This window comes from Canis aureus, chromosome 13, assembly GCF_053574225.1.
Source record: "Canis aureus isolate CA01 chromosome 13, VMU_Caureus_v.1.0, whole genome shotgun sequence".
Taxonomy (NCBI): domain Eukaryota; kingdom Metazoa; phylum Chordata; class Mammalia; order Carnivora; family Canidae; genus Canis; species Canis aureus.
Window position 1 is genome coordinate 19,181,781 of NC_135623.1, and position 27,011 is coordinate 19,208,791.

The 27,011-nt window shown below is 35.1% G+C and overlaps 1 protein-coding gene across 4 annotated transcripts in view; it reads left to right on the top strand.

Annotated features, from left to right (window-relative positions):
- Window positions 1-20,888, top strand: part of SPATA6 (spermatogenesis associated 6) — a 142,588-nt gene extending 121,700 nt beyond the window's left edge. For all 4 annotated transcript variants that reach the window (XM_077845022.1, XM_077845023.1, XM_077845025.1 and 1 more), the window contains 2 exons: window positions 8,395-8,486; window positions 20,641-20,888. In XM_077845022.1, the coding sequence (XP_077701148.1) occupies window positions 8,395-8,486; window positions 20,641-20,821 (273 nt within the window). In that variant the 3' untranslated portion in view covers window positions 20,822-20,888. The remainder of the gene's footprint in view (window positions 1-8,394; window positions 8,487-20,640) is intronic.
- Window positions 20,889-27,011: the final 6,123 nt, after the last annotated feature.

A 27,011-nucleotide genomic window follows, 5' to 3' on the forward strand; every position in this document is an offset into this window, starting at 1 on the left:
TGAGAATTAAGGCATGGAAATCTTTGGGTACCTTTAGTCTGTCTATCACACACTGTCGCTAACATTTTCCTACAGTTTCCTTCTCTGGCAATTTTTAAGGTATTTTTCATTGTCATTTCTTCTCAGCAGTTTAATATTATATACTTAGCTGTGATTTTCTCTTGTTTTTATCCAGTTTGGCCTTTGTAGTACTTCTCAGAAAGCACATGTTAGACTCGTTCTGTGTATACCATATGCGCCTTAAGGTCTTTTATTTTAATTCCTGGACATTTTCTGATGGGTGTGTTTTATATTATGAATATATCCCAATTTGTGACATGCATGTTTGTTTTCTGAATAAAAGTCCTTTCGTGAAGAGAAGTTCTTAATATAGCCCAATTTTCCTCTCCTTTTGATTAGCGTTTTGGTTCACTTTAACCATGATTCTGAAGAAATTCCCCTATTTTAAAAATCTTTTATCATGTTACCTTTCACATTAGATCTACAATGCATATGAACTTGATCTGTATGTATAATGTGAGATTTGGATGAAAGTTTATTTTTTCCCCTATGTTTATGATCCATCATCCTTTTTCAAATGGCCATTTTTCCCTTACTACTCTGTTTACATGGAAATCGTTCTGGATTCTATTCTGTTTTATTATGACTGTACATAATGTGAAAAGAAAATCTTTCTGGATTTTCTTTTGTTTCATTCGTTTCTTTAATTCTAACATCATACTTTCTCAACTGCTACAGGTTTATACTCTTGTTATCTAATGGCAGAGGTTCTTCGGCTTTGTTCTTGCTTGAATTTCCATCTGGATTCCAAGATCAGCTTGTCTGTTTTAAAAAACATGCTATGATTTTGTCTGGGATTACCTTGAATCTGTGCTTTAACTAGGGGAAAACGGACATCTTACTTCTTACCAATATTGAGTTTTCCAATCCATGAAAATGGTGTCTTATAAAATTAATTTAGATATTTAATTTCTCCCAATTATATCATAGTTATCATAGTTGTACTTCAGTAGATTTATTCCTACATGTTTGATATTTTAGTGCTATTATAAATTGCATATTTTAAAATTGTATCTTTTTTTTTTTTAAAGATTTTATTCATACATTCATGAGAGACAGAGAGAGATAGAGGCAGAGACACAGGCAGAGGGAGAAGCAGGCTCCATTCAGGGAGCCTGATGTGGGACTCGATCCTGGGTCTCCAGGATCACACCCCAGGCAGAAGGCAGGCACTAAACCACTGAGCCACCTGAGCTGCCCTAAAATTGTATCTTTTATTTGGTTTTGGTATAATGGCTGTAATAGATTTTTGTATAATGACCTCATTGTCAATGACCTTGCATTCACATATTAATGTTAATATATGGTAGTTTTCTTTGCATTTATATGTATAATATAATCTGTAAATAACGACAGTTTTATTTCTCCTTCTTTAATTTTTATGCCTTTTTTTTCTTTTTCTTGCCTTATTGCCCTGTGTAGGATTTCCAAAGCAATATCAAATAGATGTGGTGATAGATAGCATCCTGTCTTATTTGCCATCCAAAGAGGGAAGCTTTTTATAATTCAACATTCAGTATGATACATGTTATACATATTTTGTGGGTATTCTTTGGCAGATTACAGAAGTTTCTTCTATTTTTTCAATGAGGTTTTTTAAATTTCATTGTAAATGTATGAATTTTATGACATTGGGATTATTATATGCTTTTTCTATTTAATATGGTAAATTACTTGATTATTCAAATGTTAACCCATGTTTGTATGCTTGGGACAAAACTCTTGGTCATTATATATACATCAAAGAAAATATTAGCAATCAAAACCAGTGAGATAGGATATTTACATCTAAGTTAATGATAGTGATTGGATTGTAAGTTCCCTTTCCTGTAATGTCTTCCTTAAGTTTTGGTTGGTCTCTTTTTTTTTTTTTTTTAAGATTTTATTTATTTATTCATGAGAGACAGAGAGAGAGAGGGAGGCAGAGACACAGGCAGAGGGAGAAGCAGGCACCATGTAGGGAGCCTGACGTGGGACTTGATCCCAGGTCTCCAGGATCTCGCCCTGGGCTAAAGGTGGCACTAAACCACTGAGCCACCGGGGCTGCCCTTGGTTGGTCTCTTAAAAATGATTTGGGAGGGGTGCCTGGGTGGTTCAGTCAGTTAACCGTCCCACTCTTGGTTTGGGCTCAGGTCATACTCTCATGGGTCATGAAATTGAGCCCTATTTTGGGCTCCATATTCCTTGGGAAGTCTGCTTGAAGATTCTCCCTTCCTGCCTCTCTCCCCACTTGTGCACACACATTTTCACTCTCTCTTTCTCAAGTAAATAAATAAATCTTAAAAAAATGATTTGGAAAACATTCCCAATCATTCTCTAGAAGAGCGTGTTTAAAATTATATCTTAACTGTTTTATATAAGTTTATCTTTGTAGGAGAGTTTTCAATAAAATTTAATTCGCTAATTTTATTTCACTGTGGCCAGATAACATACTTTGTATGACCTCAGTCCTTTTAAATTTATTGAAATTCATTTTATGGTTTAAGGTATGGTTTCTGCTAAAGAATTTGTCATGTATACTCGAGAAGAATGTATATTTTGCTATTGTCTGGAGTATGTTCTATAGGTGTTAGGTCTAGTGATTTATAATGTTCAAATCTTCCATTTCCTTGTTGATCTTCTGTCTTAATTATTCTATCCATTGTTAGAAATGAAGTACTGAAGAGTCCAACTAATATGTTGTAGGAGTTTCTCATTCTCATATTGTGTGAGTCAGGATTCTCCAAGGAAATAAAAGCAACAGAACAGTGTGTGTGTGTGTGTGTGTGTGTGTTTATATACACATATATGGACAGAGAGAAAGAGTTAAAGAGTTGGCTTATGCAGTTGTGAAAACTTGGTGAGCCCAAAATCTGATGAGATAGGCTGGATACTCAGGGAAGAGTTGTAGTTCAAATCCAAAGCAGTCTATTGGCAGAATTTCTTCTTGCTTGAGGGGAGGTTAGGATTTGGTCCATAAGGCCTCAACTGACTGAATGAGGCCCACCCACATTATGGAAGCAGTCAATCTTTTTTACTCAGAGTCCATACATGTAAATGTTAATCTCATCCATAAAAGCCTCATGGAAATGTCCAACCAAATATCTAGACACCATAGCTGAACCAAGTTGACATATTTAATTAACCATCACACAGATTTTTTCACACTTCACCTCTAGCAGTTTGTCAAAGTTAGCATTTAAGGGGCCTTGAAATGGTCTTCCCTTCAGACTTTATTATTCTCTACTACATTTATAATATAAACCAGGTTATAGAATTTGAGAAACCTTGGAGGGCCTTGCTGGCTAAGTTGGTTAAGTGTCCAACTCTTGGTTTTAGCTCAGGTCATGATCTCACTGTCATGAGCTCAGGCTCCATGTGGGGCTCTGTGTCCAGTGCATAGTCTGCTTCAGATTCTCTTTTCCTCTCCCTCTGCTCACTCTCTGTTTCAAATAATTAAAAAAATAAAATCTTAAAAAAAAGAATTAGAAAAACCTCAATTCAAGGTCAGCACTTCAGCTTTTTGTCCTTTTGTCTTTGAGCAATTCTACCTAAATTTTCTTTTTTTTAATAATAAATTTATTTTTTATTGGTGTTTGATTTGCCAACATACAGAATAACACCCAGTGCTCGTCCCGTCAAGTGCCCCCCTCAGTGCCCGTCACCCATTCACCCCCACCCCCGCCCTCCTCCCCTTCCACCACCCCTAGTTTGTTTCCCAGAGTTAGGAGTCTTCCATGTTCTGTCTCCCTTTCTGATATTTCCCACATACTTCTTCTCCCTTCCCTTCTATTCCCTTTCACTATTATTTATATTCCCCAAATGAATGAGAACATATAATGTTTGTCCTTCTCCGATTGACTCATTTCACTCAGCATAATACCCTCCAGTTCCATCCACGTTGAAGCAAATGGTGGGTATTTGTCATTTCTAATGGCTGAGGAATATTCCATTGTATACATAAACCACATCTTCTTTATCCATTCATTTTCGATGGACACTGAGGCTCCTTCCACAGTTTGGCTATTGTGGACATTGCTGCTAGAAACATCAGGGTGCAGGTGTCCTGGCGTTTCATTGCATCTGAATCTTTGGGGTAAATCCCCAACAGTGCAATTGCTGGGTCGTAGGGCAGGTCTATTTTTAACTCTTTGAGGAACCTCCACACAGTTTTCCAGAGTGGCTGCACCAGTTCACATTCCCAGCAACAGTGTAAGAGGGTTCCCTTTTCTCCGCAACCTCTCCAACATTTGTTGTTTCCTGCCTTGTTAATTTTCCCCATTCTCACTGGTGTGAGGTGGGATCTCATTGTGGTTTTGATTTGTATTTCCCTGATGGCAAGTGATGCAGAGCATTTTCTCATGTGCGTGTTGGCCATGTCTATGTCTTCCTCTGTGAGATTTCTGTTCATGTCTTTTGCCCATTTCATGATTGGATTGTTTGTTTCTTTGCTGTTGAGTTTAGTAAGTTCTTTATAGATCTTGGAAACTAGCCCTTTATCTGATACATCATTTGCAAATATCTTCTCCCATTCTGTAGGTTGTCTTTTAGTTTTGCTGACTGTATTCTTTGCTGTGCAAAAGCTTCTTATCTTGATGAAGTCCCAATAGTTCATTTTTGCTTTTGTTTCTTTTGCCTTCCTGGATGTATCTTGCAAGAAGTTACTGTGGCCGAGTTCAAAAAGGGTGTTGCCTGTGTTCTCCTCTAGGATTTTGATGGAATCTTGTCTCACATTTAGATCTTTCATCCATTTTGAGTTTATCTTTGTGTATGGTGAAAGAGAGTGGTCTAGTTTCATTCTTGTGCATGTGGATGTCCAATTTTCCCAGCACCATTTATTGAAGAGACTGTCTTTCTTCCAACGGATAGTCTTTCCTCCTTTATCGAATATTAGTTGACCATAAAGTTGAGGGTCCACTTCTGGGTTCTCTATTCTGTTCCATTGATCTATGTGTCTGTTTTTGTGCCAGTACCACACTGTCTTGATGACCACAGCTTTGTAGTACAACCTGAAATCTGGCATTGTGATGCCCCCAGCTATGGTTTTCTTTTTTAAAATTCCCCTGGGTATTCGGGGTCTTTTCTGATTCCACACAAATCTTAAAATAATTTGTTCTAACTCTCTGAAGAAAGTCCATGGTATTTTGATAGGGATTGCATTAAACATGTAAATTGCCCTGGGTAACATTGACATTTTCACAATATTAATTCTGCCAATCCATGATCATGGAATATTTTTCCATCTCTTTGTGTCTTCCTCAATTTCTTTCAGAAGTGTTCTGTAGTTTTTAGGGTATAGATCCTTTACCTCTTTGGTTAGGTTTATTCCTTCTACCTAAATTTTCTTTATGTTATGAACTAGGAAGTCATTAGGGCTAACGGATTTGTCCAGATTAATAATGAATATTATTATTATTATCTTTAATAATGAATATTAGAACTAATGATCAAATTCTGTTTGAATTCTTGTACATATACACAATTAACTCTAATGTATTGAATATGTTAGAAATAAAATATACTTTACAGGTATTCTAACTATATATAAAAATTTCATGTGTTTGAGAACGACAAGTATATATTTTATTTAAACACTATGTAATTAGTGAGATTGCTGCCTTTTAGTTCTGGTTATGTTTTAGACCAACCACTTTTATCCCTAAATTTTTTGGTTTGCAAGCATAAGTAGATACTTTTTATTTCTTTCTCCCAGGGGTAGTCTAAGTAAGATGTCAATCACATGCATAAGGTGTAGTGATCATTTATGAAAGGAATCTTAAGAGAACATTTAACTTAGTGCCAAATTCAGGGAAGGAGAGCCCACAGCTTCTTTTAATAAGTTTTATTTTATTAATGACTTTTGCTGAAAGAAAAATGTTTCTTCATGGAATTCTGAGAAAATTTCTTTGGACTCTATTGTTTCAGAACACCTTCATAAAAAACCAAGTAGCTGAAATTATAGCTGAAAAATAGATGTAGCTGAAATTTTGAGCCTAATTTTCATATAGGAGAATAATCTAATGGCTTGGGATGGGGGTTTTGATTTCATTTGCATTCTAGGAGGCAGTATAGTGTAAATTAAGTTAGCTCTGGGTTTAAATTCCAGCTCTGCCACTTAATAATGTGTGACTTTGGCCAAATAATTTAACTTTTTGAATTTCAATACCTTTTTCATAAGGTCATTTAAGGCTTAAATGATACCCATGTAGAGAGGACCTAACTCAATCCTAAATATCTTACAGAAACTCAGTAAATATTGGTGGTGTCCATTTTTTCTGTGTTTACATGTTGGCAAACAGGAATGTTGATAAAGAGTAAGAGAGGAATCATTTCTTCTTTCCCCAGGAATGTGTTCCCTGGCACTAATGAGAATGATACATCTCTCTAAATACTTACTTTACCAATAGTTAATAACTTATAATAAAGTGATTTGCCTCTTTGCTTTTATATAATTTGACCTTTAAAAAAAAGACTCTTATAAGAGATTTGTATATGTATTGAATATATATAAAATGTCACAAAAGATAGTCTTAAAATTTGAAGGAAATAATTATGAAGATCATCTGGTCCTTTTTGTTTCTTGGGGCAGTATTCCCGTCCAGGAACTTCTCGATCTAGACATGTATCAGTGCTCTGCCTGAATAGTTTTACAGATTGTGGTCTCACTTCCTCTTAAGACAGTAAACAACTTTGTTCTGCTGTCTGTGGGAACCATATCTTAGTCATTTTTTATCCCATAGGATAGTACGTACCCAACTCAAAATAGGATTTTATTTAATGAATAGCTGAGGTTCAGATTTTTTTAAAGTACTTTTATATTTTTTTCATATATAAACTTTAAAATTTAGTCAACATGTTTTATTACTCCTGGTCAAAAATTAATTTTTTCAACTGTATTGACAAAATTAAATAAGGAACATTGATTTATATTTCTGCATGATATCACTTATTATATAATCTAGAAATGAATAGCTTATTCCAAGGAGAGAGTTAAAAATTAAATACTATTTACATCACTTTCATTCAGTTCTTTGGAGCATAATCTATTTCTGAAGGTTGAAAACAATATATTTTATTTTATTTTATTTTATTTTTATTTTTTTGAAAACAATATATTTTAAAAAATATCTTATACTTTATTTTGCAGTGTCTTTTGCACTCATTGTCTGTAATGTTAATGCTCCACTTCACTGACTCATCAGACTGGACAAAAACAACCAACATCCAGCTATCTGATATTTAAGAAGATCATCCAAAACCTAATAATAATAAGGAAAAATGGAAAATAGAAGGACAAATATATGCCATCCAAACACTAACTAAAAGAAAGCTATTGTAGTTACAGTAACAGTAAATCAAAAGTTAAGGGAAAAAAGCATAAATAGATATAAATGGAGTTACTTCATAATGATAAAGGTTCAGTTAACCTAGAAGCTATAACAATTCTAAATGTATGTTCACATTTCCTGTGATTTTTAAACTTGTGTATTTTATTACTCCAATTTTTAATTGAATGCTCTCTTCCCAATTTCATGCTATCAGCAAATTTTTAAAAAACATTTTTCTTCATAATTTGTATTCAGCTGATTTCTTACATAAAATAAATGACTCCCTTATTTATACTAATCCCTGTAGCAATTTGTGCTTATAGATTCTTGTATTATTCAGTAGTCTTTATGTCTGTTCCTGTCCGACTAAGGAACAAGGGTATTGGCTAATAGTCTTGAAAGATATTTGATACTAAATTATATAAAACTACCATACATAAGAACATAATTGCAGTGGATGATATAGTTTACAATCCATCTCTTTAGAATTCTATTTCTTAGATCTTGAATGTGTCTATGAGAAGTTAAAAACAGGTTGTCCATAGAAGTAGCCATGTATTTTGATTCCAACTACCTTGCCTTTCATTTTTGCTTCTTGTGCCTTATTATTGCATTTTGGCTTATGAATAATAGGTACTTGTTAGAATGTTTACATCTGCATAAGTTTCCCAGGTACTTATTCTTCAGAGTGAAGGAGCAATCTTTTAGGAGTTCACATAACAATGTGGAAGACATTACCATATATCTTACTACATATCTTGACACAGTATCCATTCCTATTCATTGATGCAAGAAACATCTACCAGGTTCTAGTCTTTGATAAGCCTTATTAGCAAAAGTATACTAAAATTGTATTTGTTTTATTGAACAGAGTAATGAATTCTCACCTACTTTTTTTTTTCTTTCCTAAGAAATCCGAGCATTTGATTCATTTCATATAATGGGGGAGAGGGAGAGCATTTCCCAAAGAAACATAGGCATTGTGTTAATTATAAAATGAATTAATGGAAGTCTTTAAATTTTTCAGGATGAGAGAGACCCAGAGAAGGAAGACGAACTGGAACTGAAAAGAGGTCTTTTATACAGAGACTCTGCCTACGACAGTGACCCAGAGTATAGGTATGAGCCAGATTAATGCAGTGTGTAGAGACCTTTCTCACAGTTGGCATAAATATAACCTGCCTTTTAATGTGTTGGATTTGTGGGAAATTTAGACTCAATTTAATCATTATTATTTATTTATGTTTAACAGTATAAAATCCTATTAAAATACTTTAATGATTACATTACTGCAACTTTTCCGTGAAAACAAATATAGTCAATTAAGAGTGATACTTTTCATTTTACTTAAGATTTATGGTGTATTTATCCTGCAAACCCAACATCTCCAGGGCATATTTATTCTCATTCAAACAACAGTTTACATAATTTTAGACCATGAGCAACCTTTTTTGTTTTTACTAACATAAGAAAAACTGTTCTTATAGCCTAACATTTTAGTAATAATGTTAGTAATAACAAAATTTTTGCAAGATTATGCTAGCAAGTGTCATGAAGATTTTTTTTAAGATTTTATTTATTTATTCATGAGAGTATGTACACAGAGAGAAAGAAAGGCAGAGACACAGGCAGAGGGAGAAGCAGGCTCCTCACAGGGAGCCTGATGTGGGACTTGATCCCAGGTCTCCAGGTCACGCACTGGATTGAAGGCGGCACTAAACCACTGAGCCACCTGGGCTGCCCGATGAAGATTTTTAAAAGCTCTGTGTCAGTTGCCGTAGAAGGTGGTATTAAAAGCTGAATGTAAATTGTGAGTTTATGTAACTAAGGTTCTCTGAATCCTTTGGTGCTATACCACTGATGACCACATGGCTTCTACCTTCTTCCTGAGTTTCTGGAAAAACAAGTATAAGAAAAAAAGCTCCGGATAATGGAATATGTTTTATTGCTAATTTGAGTTTTGGCCTGAAGTTTCTGATCTTTACCCTGGTAAGTTAGGCTAGATATCCTGTGAACATGTGAGAACTTCTTTTGCCGCTTACACAGAGTATAAATGTCAACTCATCTCCCAAAGCTACTGCTTTGCAACCAACAGGCAACCTTGGCCTCTCATTAAGGGAAGTAAGGGAAGTAGCATATTACAGGTGAATTTGTAGAAGCAAAAAAAAAAAAAAAAAAGAGAAGAATTTGTAGAAGCAATCCAGCCAGGAAAAAGGAGATCCAAGAAAGTCCACCCCTTGAAGAATTACCTTTTATTATTATTTACTTAAAACTCTATTCTCCAGATTGCTACTATATGGATTGACATTTCAATTTTGGTTCTTAATCCATATAGTTAATTCTAATTGGGTAAGAATGAATAGGATTGATAAAGGAAAGTGTCTGTTTTTTGTACTTCTGTATGCATAATAATGACCTGAGTTGCATCTTAAAAATACAGATTTAGTTTTCCTATGCCCTTGGGTTCTAAATCTTTACCTATAGGTAGAGACCTAGAAACCTGCATTTTAAGAAATATCATGAATGCTCCTAATGTAGCTAGTGTAAGAACCACATTTTGAAAAGCACTGTTAGCAAGCAATGTTAATGGCTAAGCTTTTGATTACCTGAGATTATTTTGGCACCTCTCAAGTAAGAGTTAAGCAGAGTATCAGAAAAGTTCTGCTTACACATTTTTAAAGATTTTTTTATATTCCTTGTCACTTCTCTTATGTACATATTCAGACTGATAGAACCAAGTGGTCAGGCCTTCAAGACCTTTTATAAGAGTATATTTGATATTAGCTCCAGAAACTACTGAAATGATCAGAATATTATTTTATCCCTAAGTCATATTATATATTAGGCCAAGGAGTCCCTCTCCTACTTTCCATCTCAAAGATGAGAGAACCTGCCCTCAAAGTGATCACCCATTTGCTTAAGGCTTCCATCAGCAGAAATCAAGAGATTTGGGATCTTTGCTTAATATCACCCCTCTGCAGACACACATTGACACAGAGGTCCTGAAGAAATCTGCATGGACTCCTGGAATGGCTGAGTGATGAGCTTAGCAAATCTTCTCTTCCCCCAAGCAACAACTAGATAGAATTGTCAAAAACAAAAATTTTTAGGACTTTGAAAATTAACCAAAGGCATATAACAAATTGAGAAGCATTTCTCAAGAAAGTCTACTGAGCCTTAATAAGGGCAATAAGGAACCTAGGGCGTTTTGCCTGGAACTCCCCATACCCAGCTCCTTAGGGCAGTCATGCTAAAAGACTGGGCAGCTCTGCTGACAGAGGAGGCTGACTATATGGATCAGAGCATGGGAAATCCCATGTGCATGGAGATGAATAGAGACAATAAAGATCCCACTGGCAAAGTAAGAGAAGACTGAGGTCTCACTACTTGTTGGGACAGACAGCAAAGATCCAGGGACCAGCTACCCAAAGTTGGTCTTGATAAAGTTGTACTTATCCCTGGTAGTCTGGAACATTATGTGTATGTGTAAGGTTGTAAATATGTTCAGGAGAAACTAGAGAGGGCCTTTGGAAGCCACTAGTCCATGGCTGAATGTGAGGCCTTGTGAAAGCAGAAAGTAATATCCAGGACAGACTTGTAAACTGGATAAACTTTGAATGTATATTCCAAGGCACACATAGATCCATTAGCAAAAGATGGAAAAAGCCTTTCTGACCAGTCATTTGCTCGTCACCAACCTATGCTGACTCAGGAGCAGCCCCTATGAGTCCAAGCTTAAAAGTAGAAACAATATTTTTCTAAAAAAGAAAAGGAGTAAGAGACACCAGAAACTATACAGGACAAGGAAAACAGACTTAAAGTATTAGTCTAGGCAGGACACTAAACAAATAATCAAAAACAAAGCCCTGGTAAGGTCAAAATGTGCAGCTTTTGTCTAAAATATTGTTTTTTGACAAAAAATTATGAGATATACAAGAAATAGGAAAATCTAACCAATACAATTGAAGAATGAATTACTATAAACTGTCTCTGAAGAGGCTCAGATATTGGATTTAGCAGCTATGTTCAAAGAACTAAAAGAAATCCTGTTCAAAGAATTAAAAGGATATAAAATGGCAGTGACTCATCAAAGAAAGAATATCAATATTTTCCTTAAAGATTATGCCCAGGACTCAGTATTTTATCTTATTTTTTAAAGATTTATTTATTTATGATAGACATAGAGAGAGAGAGGCAGAGACACAGGCAGAGGGAGAAGCAGGCTCCATGCCGGGAGCCCAACGTGGGACTCGATCCCGGGTCTCCAGGATCAGGCCCTGGGCCAAAGGCAGGCGCTAAACCGCTGAGCCACCCAGGGATCCCCAGTATTTTATCTTATGATCGAGATATGCATTGTGCTTATCATCCATGGAATATAGCAGAGATTCAGTGTTTTCTGTAGAAAGAGCAGAATGGGAAATTGAAGTGCCCGTTTACTGTATGCATTAGCCTATACATTCTAGCCTATACATGGAAGTCCTATGTCTTCCATCATCTTTGAGTATAAAATTCATTTGGAAGAAATTTCTTATCAGAGAGTTGTTAAGTAACCTTTTACTTCAAGTACTTTGGGATTAGGAGCTAGATTTTGGAAAGAAACTACTACCTAGGCTGACTTCCTTCTCATATTGCCTATCTTTTAGAAAATTTTAGGGTGCCTGGGCAGCTCAGTTGGTTGAGCATCTGCCTTAGGCTCAGGTCATGATCTCGGGACTTAATATTGACTCCTAGGATCAAGCCCCACATCCAGCAGAGGATGGCTGGGGCTGGATGGCAGGCTGCTCAGCAGGGAGCCTGCTTTTCCTTCTCTGCACTACCTCATGCTCTTTCTCACTATCTCTCTCAAATTCTTAAAAAAAAAAAAAAAAGAAAGAAAGAAAGGAAAATTCTAGACATTTGCAGTGGTAGCCTTATCAGTTCTCAGAGTGTTGAGATACTTTTTAGTACCTGCTATGTGTATTTCAAATTTCTTCAGTTTTCAGGATGTTTAAATTTCTCCATACTGTTGTGTACTTTTGACATAACTACTTTATTGGAATGTTAGTCCTAATTAAAAACCATATATGAGTGATGCTTCATACAGATGGGAACTGGTCACAAAAAGAAGTAAGGATAAAAATAATTTTAAGTTCATTATTAGAATGTGAATTGACCTTTTAAGACTATTGCCTAAAATTTTTAACCAAATCTTTTATGGAACTATTCAGATAAACTATTTTCTATTTACTTATGCATATTTTTCAGATTACTAACAGTAGAAATATGCTCAATATAAAGTTTTAATTGTGAAATTATTTGTAACAGAACTGAGTAATTTAAATTTTGACTATATATGTTTTTAAGTTTTTACATATTCCAGAATAGTTAACATACAATGTTATCTTAAGTTTCAGGTGTACAGTATAGCGATTCACTAATTCCATGCATCACCTGGTGCTCATCACAACAAGTGCTCTCCTTAATCCCCATCACCTTTTTCACCCATCCCTCACCTCTGCCCCTCTGGTACCTAGCAGTTGACTATATATTTTTGAATAACAACAGGCTTGACTATAGTTTTCATCTCTTCCCTCTGGGGCACTATCTGATTAATCTGATGAATCTACTAAGATGTAGTAAATAGCCAAAAGGCTGTCTTTAATATTAACAAATTGAAGAAAAAAAATCTAAATAATGTAATGTAATACATGTAATGTATTACATGTAATCTAAATAATGTAAATAATATACAGACTTAAAATCTCTCAAATAACTAAAAATAAGCCTTCATTTTTAAGTGAGAAAAATGTTGGTTCATTCTAATTAGAATTCATGGGATCTTGAGTTATTAACTCAAGTATCATAAAATCCTTTTTCATTAAATACTTAAGATTTAATTTTTCTTTTTAAAAAATGTTTGTCTAGAAGGTATATTGATATTCAGAAATACTGAGGGTGCTGCACATTTATGTGATTTTTCAAAGTGTTGTAAAACTTGCAGTTTAGGAGTCTAGAAAAGTCTCTGATGATTAGGACAGGGCAGTGTTGTATTCATTTTTTTTTTTTTGTATTCATTTTTTAAGACAAAAATATGACCTTGGTAATTAGACTTAATATTGACTCTAGGGCGGGGTGCCTGGGTGGCTCAGTGGTTGAGCAACTGCCTTCAGCTCAGGTCATGATCCTGGGGTCCTGGGATCAAGTTCCACATTGGGCTCCCTGCAGGGAGTCTGCTTCTCCCTCTGCCTTTGTCTCTGCGTCTCTCTTTGTGTCTCTCGTGAATCAATAAAATCTTAAAAAAAAAAAAATTGGCTCCACGGCATTGTCCAATGTTCAACTTGTTGCCCCCTTAAAGAATACTACTAAGCAGCCAGAATGGTTTTATGACTAGCAAGTCTTGGTAGACTAATTTAATTTTTAAAATAGATTATAAGAAAGTGATATATTAAATATAACTTTTAGTAAGAATTGTGATTTTATAACATTGTCAGCAAACAAGTAGGCAATTATGGTCTGAACTAGATAGTGTTAAATGGATTGCTGTTTGGATGATGACACATATGAGATTATTTACAGCAATCCCAAGTTAGGTTCAAGAGCCACAATAAGTACTAGTTCATGATATTATGCTTGAACTGTAGTTGTGTGAGCTGCTTTAGTGATAACTGCTTTTAGGAGTAAAAAATATGTTTATTATTTTTTAACCAGGGCAAAACATGAAAATACTCCTGAAGTATTATTACAGCTGTACTCTACATTATTTCAGGTTTATATCTAGTTATCTTTATTCGAAGTATGAGAGGGAAGTCAGAAAAGAATAATAAAACAAATGAGATGTTCTTTGTGTATATGATAACAATATTGTTTAACTTGCATTCGTAAAACTGGAGGGATGACTTAAAATACCAGTTTAAAATACTATTTTTTGTGTTTAAATAAAGACTGCTTGTCCCCTATACACATATATTTTTTTTCATGGAATGCTCTTCTTTTTTTTTTAAATAAAATAATTTTTATTGGTGTTCAATTTACCAACATACAGAATAACACCCAGTGCTCATCCCGTCAAGTGTCCCCCTCAGTGCCCGTCACCCACTCACCCCCACTCCCCGCCCTCCTCCCCTTCCAACACCCCTAGTTCATTTCCCAGAGTTAGGAGTCTTTATGTTCTGTCTCCCTTTCTGATATTTCCCACACATTTCTTCTCCCTTCCCTTATTAAAAATATACATATATGAGACTAAGGAGACTTTTAAAGTAATCTTGATTCAATTTCCCACCCAGAGTAGGAATCCCTTCCATGTCCTCCCATTGTCGGCTCATTATTCCCTCCAAGATAAAATTCTGTTTGAGTTCTAACAGTTAAATCTTACTTTAGTCTTACCTCTCCAGATATACCTGGTATTTCATGATACTCCAAACTGTTTCATGCCTTGATTCTGTTAGAATATGATGCTATGTGTAGCATAGCATGTAGATTCTGTTAGAATATGATGCTATGTGGAGACAGATAACTTCTGTCTTCTTGTTTATCTAGTAACTGCCTACTTATTCTCTAGGACTAAGCTCAAGTTTTTCCCTCATGACCTCAACAGACCGTTAGGTGTTTTCTCCTTTATCCTGCCACTTTCTCTCATATATTTCATTTCAATTACATTTTTCTCTTGTAACAATTTCGTTATGTGTCTATCTTGCCATCTTCTATTAAATGTGAGCTCCTTGAAGGCACAGATATGTTACTTAACTTTGTTTTTGATTGCTCATTAAGGTCTTTGACATGTATAATAGGAGCTCAATTTAGAAAAATAGTTCACATATTAAAATTGGGTTCTTTATTAATACTGATCAGTTATATTGCTAAAATTATTTTATTTAAGTAAACTCATATTTTGTGATATTTAATAACATGTTTAGATAAGAAAACATGTTTAGATAAGTGATCAAGAGAGGAATTAATAATCACGAAAGCTGTTAGACTTTATTTGTTGTTAGTGGCTCACTTCTACATATTCTTAGTCATAGAAGAGAAATAAATGGCCTATAAGTAACCAGTGTTCAGTAAATTTCTTTGAATATACTTCTTTTAATGTTTACTATATAGTTTCTGCTGATAGGAAAAGAAGATAAATGACCAGATGCAGTTTTCTTCCCTAAGCTTTTTTTTTTTTTTCCCCTGTAGAAGACAAGTCTCTGATTCTGTGCTTTCTAAAGTATAGACCAATGACCAATGACCTCAGCATCACCCTGGTACTTGTTAGAAATCCAAATTCTTTGACTCTCCCTCAGTAACTCTGGAGGGTGAGACTCAATAACCTGAGTTGTAATAAGCCTTCCAGATGCATATTATAATTTGAGAACTATTGCTATTATTTATCAGTAAATTTTTATGTCTTTAATGACGTTATCTTTATATGGTATCTTTATTTTATTAATTTATTCATGAGAGAGAGAGAGGCAGAGACACAGGCAGAGGGAGAAGCAGGCTCCTTGCAGGGAGCCCAATGTGGGACTTGATCCCAGATCCTGGGATCATGCCCTGGGCCGAAAGGAGACGCTCAACCACTGAGCTGCCCAGGCGTCCCATTATATGGTATCTTTAAAGATACAAGATACTTTTCAGATTTTATTAAACCATAATATATACTCTTCCTATTATCTGTTCTGAACTCCAAGACTTTTGAATGCTTCCATTCCTACTTTTCATCCATCCAGTGCTCTAAAAGCACACATCACATCCTCAAAACTATTCTATGTGTTTGGTCATTCAAAATTTTGGTTAATAGAAACCTTTATTGAGTATTATGGAAAGGAATTTATCTCTTGTATTATATAAGCATCTTTAATTATATTGTCTCTTAGATCACAGTTTTAAAATATAGAATATGTATCATCATCTTTAAAGTCACTTTCAACTCTGGTTCTTTGAGTACAAATGGCAAGTGGCCAATTTTATAATTCTCATGGCCTTCCAGTTATTTCTTAGAATTAATATCTGTGGGTAGCGTATCCATCTTACCTTCTGACCTCTTTTACAAATGAGTATCACCTTATAGACACTATTTTGTCTGAAGACTATGTATAGAGTAGTATATGCTTGGTCTTCATTTGACACTAATATAGGAAATATAGGGGTTTCAAGTGAGTTTATTCTTTTCTAAGCAAAAAATTAATAATGTCCTTTTTCTCCTAGTTCATGCTAAATTGCCTAAGACCTTTCTCTTCTTTGCATATATGCTAGGCCTTATCAATACTTAGAATTTGAAACTGTCCAGTTCTTGGATATTATCCTAGTCTGTTCTTTTTTGTCTTTTTTTCTTAATAGCATTATCATAAATGCAGTATATCCCTACTTAAGTAGCAAGTATAAGTTAATTAAAGCAAAATTCACTGCATTAATAAAATACAATCCCTTAAAAGTAAACATTTTAATGGTATATGGCATTTATGCAGTATTTTGTAGAGCTTAGTAGGAATTCACAAAGTGCTTTGAATAAATGAATGCTGGAGATATTCATGGTAAAATAGAAAAGTTTAATTTTTAAAAGCCTATTACTATAATAAAACATTTTAGTATCACTTACAGTAATGAGAAATCAGAATTGACTTAATATGTTCACAGTTCATTAGAGAGCTAATGCTTTCATGTCTGGAAGTAAATAACATTTTTTTAGGATTCTGATACTCTTTGTACCTATCTGTGGGCCATATTAGGACCTGTTCTGTGTTCACATCTCTGTTTTGCAATTCAGGCTTCCAGGCTGAACTAATTTCCAAATTCTCTCCAGAGAATTACAGTATTGTTTACTAAGTTGAAAAATTTTGCAATTTTAAATGGAAATTAACTCACTGCCAAATTTTACAAGACCTAAAAGCATTAGAATGTGTGTTTTGGCCACTTTAGCTCTTCTTTACCTTCTTTACCTCTTACCAGGTTCACATTTGCCTCTAAAAAGCTTTCTGAATTTTATTTATTCATTCCAAGCCACTGAGGTGATACTATTTAAGGCATCTTTGAGACATGAAAAAAATGTATAATGGAATTAAAGCAGTAGCAAATCTATGCCAGATAACATCAAATATACTAATTGATGATAGAAGTGACAATTTTGCTTACAATCTTAGAAGAAATCTATACAATGATTTTTAAAGTTAGCAGCCCTGCTGTTGCTTACCTCTTTGAGAGCTGGGTGGTGGTTTGTGTGTTAGAAATTCAAACTACTGTTGAGTAGGTTTATCATAGTAGAACCAGCCTAGCAACTAAACAAAATGTAAAATTCAGAAAAGAACATTATTACCTGGCCATCAGCATATAGTAAAGTTGATGATTGTGGACAAGAAGATAGGGACAAACTTGTGTTTTATGGAATTTTAATTGGTTCATGACTTCTTGCAAAAAACAAATAAAGTACAACCAACCAAGCAAAACACAACATAGTGGGATCCCTAAAGTAGTATGAGGGAACACAGGCAAGTGTGGGGACCTCGGCTGGTAGATATGGTTGTGGAGTCATGAAAGATGTAGAAATGTTTCTATTAATATATTTGTATAAATGTTTCTATTTGTCAGTGTGTGAATCATTTGACTCAAAATGTCCAAAAAAAATGTTGTAAGTGACAACAGGAGTTAGGCTTGTGAAAAAAATGTATGAAATCATAAATTGTAGTCAGTGGCCAGACTATATTTTCAGCAAAGCTAATGAAAGAAATGTGGTAATTATATCAAAATAATAGCACTGAGACTTAGCTAAGGCCTTTTGAAAAATTTTAAATATTATACTGACATTATTAGAAATTGTCTTAATTATGGACAAGACAGAAGTAATGATAACCATATTTTAAAACACCTTTGTTATCCTAGAGACTATACCATTTTCAAAATTTTCCAGAATAAAAGAGGCAGTGCCAAGTGTAAAGAAAGTTTGACACGATCTAGTAAATATTACTAGAAAATATGAGGTAAAATTTCATTTTGGCAACGCCATCAGGAAGTAGAAAGACCAGTTGTCATGGTTCATTTGTCATGGTTCACAGAAGTGAGTTTTTGAAAACATACAACATATATTAATTGTAACAGAGGAATATATTTAAGTTTTGTGCATCCGAAATTGTAATAATAATGATAATAATAAATGAATATGCATTTACTCACTATCCATTTTAATAGACCATTATCCATACCTCCAAAGTCACCTTATGCTCCTAACCAATTGCATCTCTTTCTATAAAGATAGCTGTTAACATAGTTTTCTATTAATCTTTTTTCTTTATAGTTATACCACACATGAATCTATCCTTTAGCAATAAGTTGTTTTATTTTCCTTGTTTTAAACTTTATATAAATGTAATTATAACTGTGTATTGTTTGAAATTTGCTTCTCCCCCCCTCAGTTGGTTTTTTAGTTTCACCCACATTGATGCATGTGGCTATAGATCATTAATTTTCCTTGCTGCATATATACCATTGTATGCCCATAACATTGTATACATATCTGATCTAATGTAGATGAATATTTAAGTTGCTTCTAGTTCTTAGCTTTATTACAGGGAGTGTTGTTATGAACATGTCTGTACATGTCACTTGGTAGACATGTGCAAGAATTTTGCTGGCGTACCTAAGAGTTGGATTACTGGCTTGAAATTGCATGTTCAACCTTGTTGGGTCATGCCAAAATGAGTGTATAAATGTTCTCATGACTTTACATCCTCATGGACACCATGTCAAGCTCTAAGAATGATAACCCAGCTACTCCATGCCTTTTTTCATGGTCTCTTTTATTGTGTTCAGCTGATAGATTGAGTTCAGGTCAAATACCAAATTTTCCTTAGATATACAGCCCAAAGAGTACCTGTTTTACAGTTGACAGTAGAGGTAACATCATTAGACTAAGTCAAGGAAGAAATTATCTGTTTGAAGTGAGATTCCAAATGTACGTTTAAAATATTTGTGACATTTAATAACCAGAACATAAAGTTTTATATGGCACAAATTTTGTAAGTTCTAACGTGCCTGAGTCTTCATTATAACAAGTAGTTAATTTATTGAAGTAGGTCAAATATTTATTTAAAAAATAAAAGTCAGTCCTTGAAAAAGATAACACTTTATTTCTAGCAAATGATATATTAAGCCCAGAACTTAACGTTTATGATAGTAAAATTGTAACTTTGGTATGTTTTTAAAAGTACTATCAAACCTTCAAAAAGAGTTGCCTGGGCAGCCCAGGTGGTTCAGCGGTTTAGAGCTGCCTTCAACCCAGGGCCTTATCCTGGAGCCCTGGGATCAAGTCCCGCGTCGGGCTCCCTGCATGAAGCCTGCCTCTCCCTCTGCCTATGTCTCTGCCTCTCTCTCTCTCTCTCTCTCTCTCTCTCTCTCTCGAATAAATAAATAAATAAAATCTTTAAAAAAAACAAAAAAAAACCCAAAAAGAGTTGCCTTTTCTTCTCTATTCTCATTATAATTAACCTAGTGCTGGTCTATTTCACAGCTTCCTTTCTCCATGGTTTTTTTTTTTGAAGACCCTCAAAATTGGATCCCTGTCACTTCAAATACAGACTTTTCTGCCTTGTTTTCCATTTTCCAGAAGTGCTATGAAGCACTTCAGGTGAATTTCCTAATCGCCTTTGAGGACAGTAGCAGTATGCTATAGTGGAAGGGGCCTCAGGGCCATGGACGTGGGATCTCATTCTCTTCTGCCAGCTGCTAGCTGAGTGGTCAGAGACAAGTCCCTTGACTTCACTGAGCCTCAGTTTCCACAGCTATCAACTTCAGAGTGTCCTCAGATTTTTAGATAAATATAAAGTACCTAGTAGTTTAGTGTCCCATGGTAAATAACCTCAGTGTGCAGAGTAAGCACTGTACTATGCACTTTACACATATGTCTTTGATTTTTAAAATAATACTGCAAAAAATACAGCAGAGGAAGCTGAGACTTGGGATGATTAAATAAATTGCCCCCATCCCATAACTTATAAAGGATTGAGCCATTATCCAGTTCCAGGTCTGCCTGACTTCGGAGGCCCAGTGCTCTCGTGACTGGCCATCCCACAGCGTCTGCACTCGGCTTTTACTACATTATTTCTCCCCTCTGAATTCTTTGTAACTCTGTCTCTCTTGCACATTTTTCATTTTATTGTTTTGTAATAGTTTCATACAAATAGGGTCACTCTTGAAGACACAGACCTTTTTGTCTTTTATTTCTCACAGCCTAGAGTATCACACACCCATAGAGTACTCAGTAAATATTTGATTACCTCTCACTGAGTTTCACCAGTTTAATATTTTATATCCTTTTTTATAGCTCATTTCAGCGGCCACGTGGCACTCTCCATTTGGATGATGGTGAATACTGGTCCAACAGGGCAGCCTCTTATAAAGGAAAATCCCACCGACCCGTCTTTGAGAACAGCATGGACAAGATATACAGGAACTTATACAAAAAGGCCTGTAGTTCCGTTTCTCATACACAGGAAAGCTTCTGATACCATCCATGATAAACTGTATGGGTGTCTGTGTCAACTTCTCAATGAAAACGTTTGATGTGATCAATATCTGTATTCTTTTTTTTTTTTTTTTTTAACAGGTGGTTCTGAGTACCGTAGTTAGAAGTGAATAAGTTCATTGCTTCAAATGGTAAATTATTCTAGGCAGTCTTCTTTTTTTAATCACAGGAGAGAGTGCTCTGTTCTCAAAGTCAGAGCTCTACATCACAATTACAACTTCCAATCTGATTATGAGAATGATGTTCAGCCACACGTCTCGGGTCTCCTACAAATCCAACAATAGATTCTCTCTAGAAATGGTCTTCTGCTTTAACCACTTTGCGATTTTCTTTTAATCTGGTTATTTTGTCTAAGATTTATATTAACTCCCTTTTCTTGGTAATGAGCAAAAAGATATACTGTACAGAAATGAATTTCCTAAGTTTAAACCCTGTTTTAGCTGGTATTTTCTCATTTCTCCCCCCTAAAAAAGACTATTTGCACTTCTTAGCTAGTAAGATCTAGTTTTCTTTTTAAAGTTTATATATAGTCATTCACTTCCTCTTCTCTAAAAGAACTAAGTTACCTACAATTCAGTTAGCTAGAAATAGCAGTGGCCATGTATGACCCAAAATGTAAAAAACTGATTTTTAAAAATAGAATTCTTTATGTGATTTTCTTTTAAGGCCATACCTTTTGGTGCAACCAGAATCAGAAAATAGCTTTTATTAGTAAGCATGTAGAGACTCCAATTTTAAACTCTTTAGAGTTTTCATAAGTACAGAATGGCTCAGGAAAGTAGTATCTTTACTTAAAAGACACTGGGAACCATAAAGGAGAGTAAAATATTAAACAGAACGTATTGTCCTGGGAAGTCTGGTAATTGATAAAATTAGCTTTTCTCCACCCTCCATACACACACCTGCGAGGCCAGTGAGTCTTTGAAGATATGAAGAAATCGGTTACCTCATATTTACCAGAATAAGTGGAGGGAAAGCAGAGAATAGAAAATCAGTAAACTTGGCTTACAAGGTTGAAGAGTTGACTACAAGGTACTGTTCTCTCATTGACTCCACCTTTGGTTAACTGTAGTTATGATTTAAAAGGGGAAGAAAGTGGGACTCCATTTAAGTTGAAATTCACATGTAAAATTGAGTGACTTGTTTTTGTATTAGGAGAAAATATATAATACCTGTTATCTAATAATAGGATTTTTAAACTTCATGTTAAGAGTGTTCTAGTATGGCCATCTGTGATGTGTTGGAAAGTGCATCAAAGAAAGGGGCCAAGAGGCTCTGGCTTTAGTTCCATCTGGCCGTTTTCCAGCTGACTCTCTTTAATTCTCTGGGCCTTACTTTCCTCAGCTATCAAATGAAGAGAATAAAGTGGATCAGCATTTCCCAAACCATGTTCTGTGGACCTCTGTTCTGAGAGATGGCTGTAGGAATGTAGATACAGGTATTTCATTAGTCATATAAGTTGAGGAAAATCTATGCACTAGACTCGCACTCCCTGACTTAGAGAGTCATAGGTAGGATGGCGGGAACCAAAGGTAGTGCTACTGATACTGGAACAGCGGTTCCAAACTGGAGCTGTCCAAGCACACTACTGTTCTAGTCATAGTAAACACTACCCTTTTGGAGGCACTAGAAATCCTAGCATAAACCTGTTTGGCTATAGCATCTGGTCTGGAGTCTGACACATAGTTAGTTCTCATTAAATAGTTTTTGAATTAGCCTGAGACTTCCTAAAGTAAGTGTGTAGCAGTACTTGTCATTATGGCGATCCTCCCCCCTCCCACTCACCCCCTCAGCTACCCGCACTTCTTTCAGATGTGCAGTCTGTCCTCAGGTCCCTGACACCAAGCAGGGAAATGGTATACACGCGATCACTGAGTTACTCCCTAGCTATAAGCTGTAGGATGATGTTTTGTACAATGGGTATTTAAAAGTCAACATTGACTAATGCTTTTGGGTTTTTTAACAAAAAATATCGTCAGTGAAACTTAGCATGTTTTGGTTTTGTTTTTGTTTTACATGTGGAAACAAATGAAAAATTGTTCCATTTAAAAGATCCTGCTTGGTAAAATAACAAATAATGAACTTCAAAGAAAATTTCACTGTCCTAGGAAATCTCCTGAGTGAATAAGTACATCAAAAATTATCTATTACACCTATAACTTATATCTGCCATTGGCTATACAAAGGCCACAAAAAAAAAAAAAAGGTCTCAAAGGGGAACTTCAGAATATGATATTCTAAAAGACATTTTTGCTATGGATTACATTTGACTTCTCTCTGAAGGATCAGGTGTGAATTTCCATATATGTTGTGTCTTGGCTTAGTGTCTATTTCCATTCCCGGGGCGGGGGGGAGGGGGCGGGGAGTGGTCTTTGTTGCTGTCCCTAACTACTACTATGACCCTTTAAATTTGAATAGTTGTCTTTTCTCATTGTAAGAAGCAGAAAGTTGTAGTTGTTTATTTCTTTAGCCTTTTAAAAATATTTCTTATAATCTAGTAATATTTATTGGACGTAGTATGAAAGATAAATTGATCTTCCTTTTAAGGTATTTTCCTTTAAATAAAAAAAGTCACCTGGGAATTTCAGGAAAGAAGATGTCAATTCAACTGAGATAAAAGAGGTGTGTGTTTGGACAGAGTGAGGTCTGCATGGTCCCACTACTAGTTATACAACCTTGTTCAAGTCATGTATCATCCTTCTTGGAGCTCAGTTTTTTTATCTGTTAGGTGATGAAGGGGTTAATTTAGAAGGGACTTTTAATGTTCCAACACTTCTATAATTGTGTAATTGATTAACATGGAAGATAAACCAGTTCTAAGCAGCAGAGTTATATTGTAACTTGAAAGATTAAGCCCCTGATTAAAAATCTAGAGCAGAAAGAGCATTCTCATTATTGTGTTCTTTTTCCAATAATAGCTTTATTGACATATAATTCAGATACTATAAAGTTTACCCTTTAAAAAGTATACAATTGCATGGTTTTTAGTAAATTCGCAGAGTTGTGCAGCTATTACCACTAGCTAATTGTAAAATATATCATGACTCCAGAAAGAAATCCTGAACCCATTAGCAATCACTCCCCATTCCCTTCTGTCCTCACCTCCTGGCAATCAGTAATCTGCTTTCTGTCTCTGTCCTCTTCTGCCTTTTCATATAAATGGAATCATACCATATGTGACCTTTTGTGTCTGGCTCCCTTGACTTAGCATAATGTTTTCATGGTTCATCTATGTTGTAATGCGTGTCAGTATTTCATTCCTTTGATCATTAAATAATAGTCATAATGCAGCTGCACAACACTCAGTTGATGAGCATTTTTACTATTCTCACTTTCGGGACATTATGGAACGCACTGGCATGAACATTTGTGTATGAGTTTTTGTGAGGACATATCTTTTCATTTCTCTCATTTGTAAACCTAGAAGTGGAATTGCTGAGTCATGCAGAAACTATGTTTGACATTTTGAGGAACAGCCAAATTGTTTTCCAAAGTGACTCCACCATTTTACAATTTTTGTGTGTTTTTTTAAATTTTACCTTAATCTTAGGCTAGTTACACATTCAAAGCATTCATCTACCCATTTGTCACATATTTATTGAGCACTGTGTTTGATGTGTATAAATTTGTTAAATGTACCTTCCCACAAGTGTGAAGAGTCTATTGAAAAAAGACAAATTACAATGTATTTCAACATTTACAGTGGTTTAGTAAACTTCTACAGTAGAAGACTACAAAAATGGGGATAGGGCATTCTAGCTTGGTGCAGAACTTGCAAAAGGATGAAAATGGGGCAGGGGGGAGAGCATGATTGTTCAGGAAACTCCCAAGTGCTTTTCACTGGAGATGGTCTGCAGGGATGCAAAAGCTTTGGGAGGATATGTTGAGTGCAGTAAGAGAACTGCAAAGAGAATGACAGGCCTGGAGCAGCACTGGTGAAAGAGGTGACCTTTGAGCTGGACACTGAAAGATGGGAATGACTTTTGAGAATAGGAAAGCAACATGGAATAAACTAAATATCGATCAGATTTTATGAGGGTGAAGGTGGGATAGAGGGAAATATCTACTAATCAGTTAAAAATAAAGATCTAGAACTTGGGAGAACTCAAAAGTAGAAAGTGGATTTTTGAAATCAGATAAAAATAATGAAGTGAGAGAATTCTTGTCCTAATTTGTACATGACCATAATAGGTGCCTGACATGAGTGAACCTACAGCAGTGGCATTTTTTCCTATTGTTGAGGCGCTGGTGGTTAACATGTTAGAAGGCTACCCTTTTAGAAATTAGGAAAAATAATAGAATTATATTTCTTTTATAATTAGGAAAAATAGCTAAAAGTTCATGTGCATAATGAGATAAGAGAGGAAACCCAGCTTTCTCTTAGGAGTTATTATGAGTGATACACTTAGTTTAATAATGTAAAATATCTTAGACAACCAGAACTGGTGAATATTCATCCATTTAATAAGTATCATTGAAGATTTACTCTGTTCCAGGCAATCTGCACAGCACTGACTGATCAACCAGAAATAAACAAAAACACAGTTCCTGACCCGAGTTTGTGGGAGGAAACTGACATTTACTTATTACAGTAAGAGAAATACTATAATAGATGATAGAAATGGTATAAAGATGAAAAGGAGGTTCTAATTAATTCTTAAAGATGTCATATACTTCAGACAGAGATAGTAACTGAAATTAGCTAGTATTCTATCTAGATGGCCCGGACAGCATAAGCCTTAGAAAATCACTAGGATTTTTTAAGTAAGAGAAATAACCCAACACAGAACAGATATGAGCTTATATACTGTCACTCCTACCTTGTTCTCTACAGGTTAACAAAATTAGTTAAGCTCTTATTCTCTTTACCAAAAATAACTACTTTTGAGGGGGGAAAGGTCTGTGTATAAGATATTCAAGAAAGTACATTTTGCTGTATTTTTATAGACCACAAAAGAACTGAACATGCGTTAGTGAGATAAATCAGGATTCTTAAACTCAAGAAGCTTATTTTGACTGTTGATAGAGGGTCAGACAAACAATGAGTGTACCTATGGATTTCCTTATTTTTACTCTCATTATGTTTGATGTAGGCTTTTCTAGCCCAGGAGTATTTCCTCATCTTTGTGTTTCCAGCCCCACAATCTGGGCATATCTTTATTATAGCAATTATCAATACCTTTCTTGTGTGTCTTTTTCTACTGGTCTAGGGCCCTGTTTACTTCTGTATCTGTGGCACAGAGTAGTTGTACAATGTTTGTTGAATGATTGCATGAAAGAAAAAATACATTAAGGGCCACTGAAAACAATACCAAACCTAATTATCTGGATATAAGAAACAAGAAGATCTGATAAGACTTGCTTTCATCTAGTTTATCTATACCTGTAGCCAAAAAGAGATACAAAGGAAAAGATAAGAGAAAAATCCTAGTTGTACCATGGTCCTCAAGAAGAAAGAAATAGTTCATCATTTGGGAGAGTTGGGAGAGTTAGTGTTTATGTAGTGCAATCTATTTTTCAAAAAAGTACTCTTAAGAAAAAAATCATATGATGGCCTTTTTGTTTGTTTCTCAGCAAATGAACCGAGATGTTATAGCGATCAGGTCACTAGGGCCAGCTGCTCTGCTGCTGCAAGGGGTGATAAGTACAGGGTTAGGCAGGACCAATGGAGTTTAATTAAATCCCTTTCATGAAATGCAAATTTCATGGTTCCCAAGAAGTGCCTTAAATGTTTTGTCATTTACAAAGCAGTACATTTTTGACAGAAGGATTGAGTAATTCTCCATCTTCTAGCCTTCAGATGTAACTGAGCTACTCATTCTAGAAACTATGGCTCTCTTGATTAATTAAGAGTTAGTGTATTAAGTAAGGTATTATATGAATATTTAAGCAAAACTGTCTCAATGAATTACAGGTTTTTTAGACTAATATCTTACACTTAGTATGTTGCATTCAAGTTATGCCAATTCAAGTAAATGAGCCTGATGGAGAGAATGTGCCTTCTAATTTATATACTATATGAATGTTTACAGGGTATGGGGGGAGGTGAGGGTAATTTTTTAATTTTTTTTACTTCTCCTCCCCATCTAAATGTCATCTTTAAAGTTCTTAGAGTAAGGGAATTAAAGTAATACCTATTTAGGGCCACCACCTGTACTTGGTGATTTATC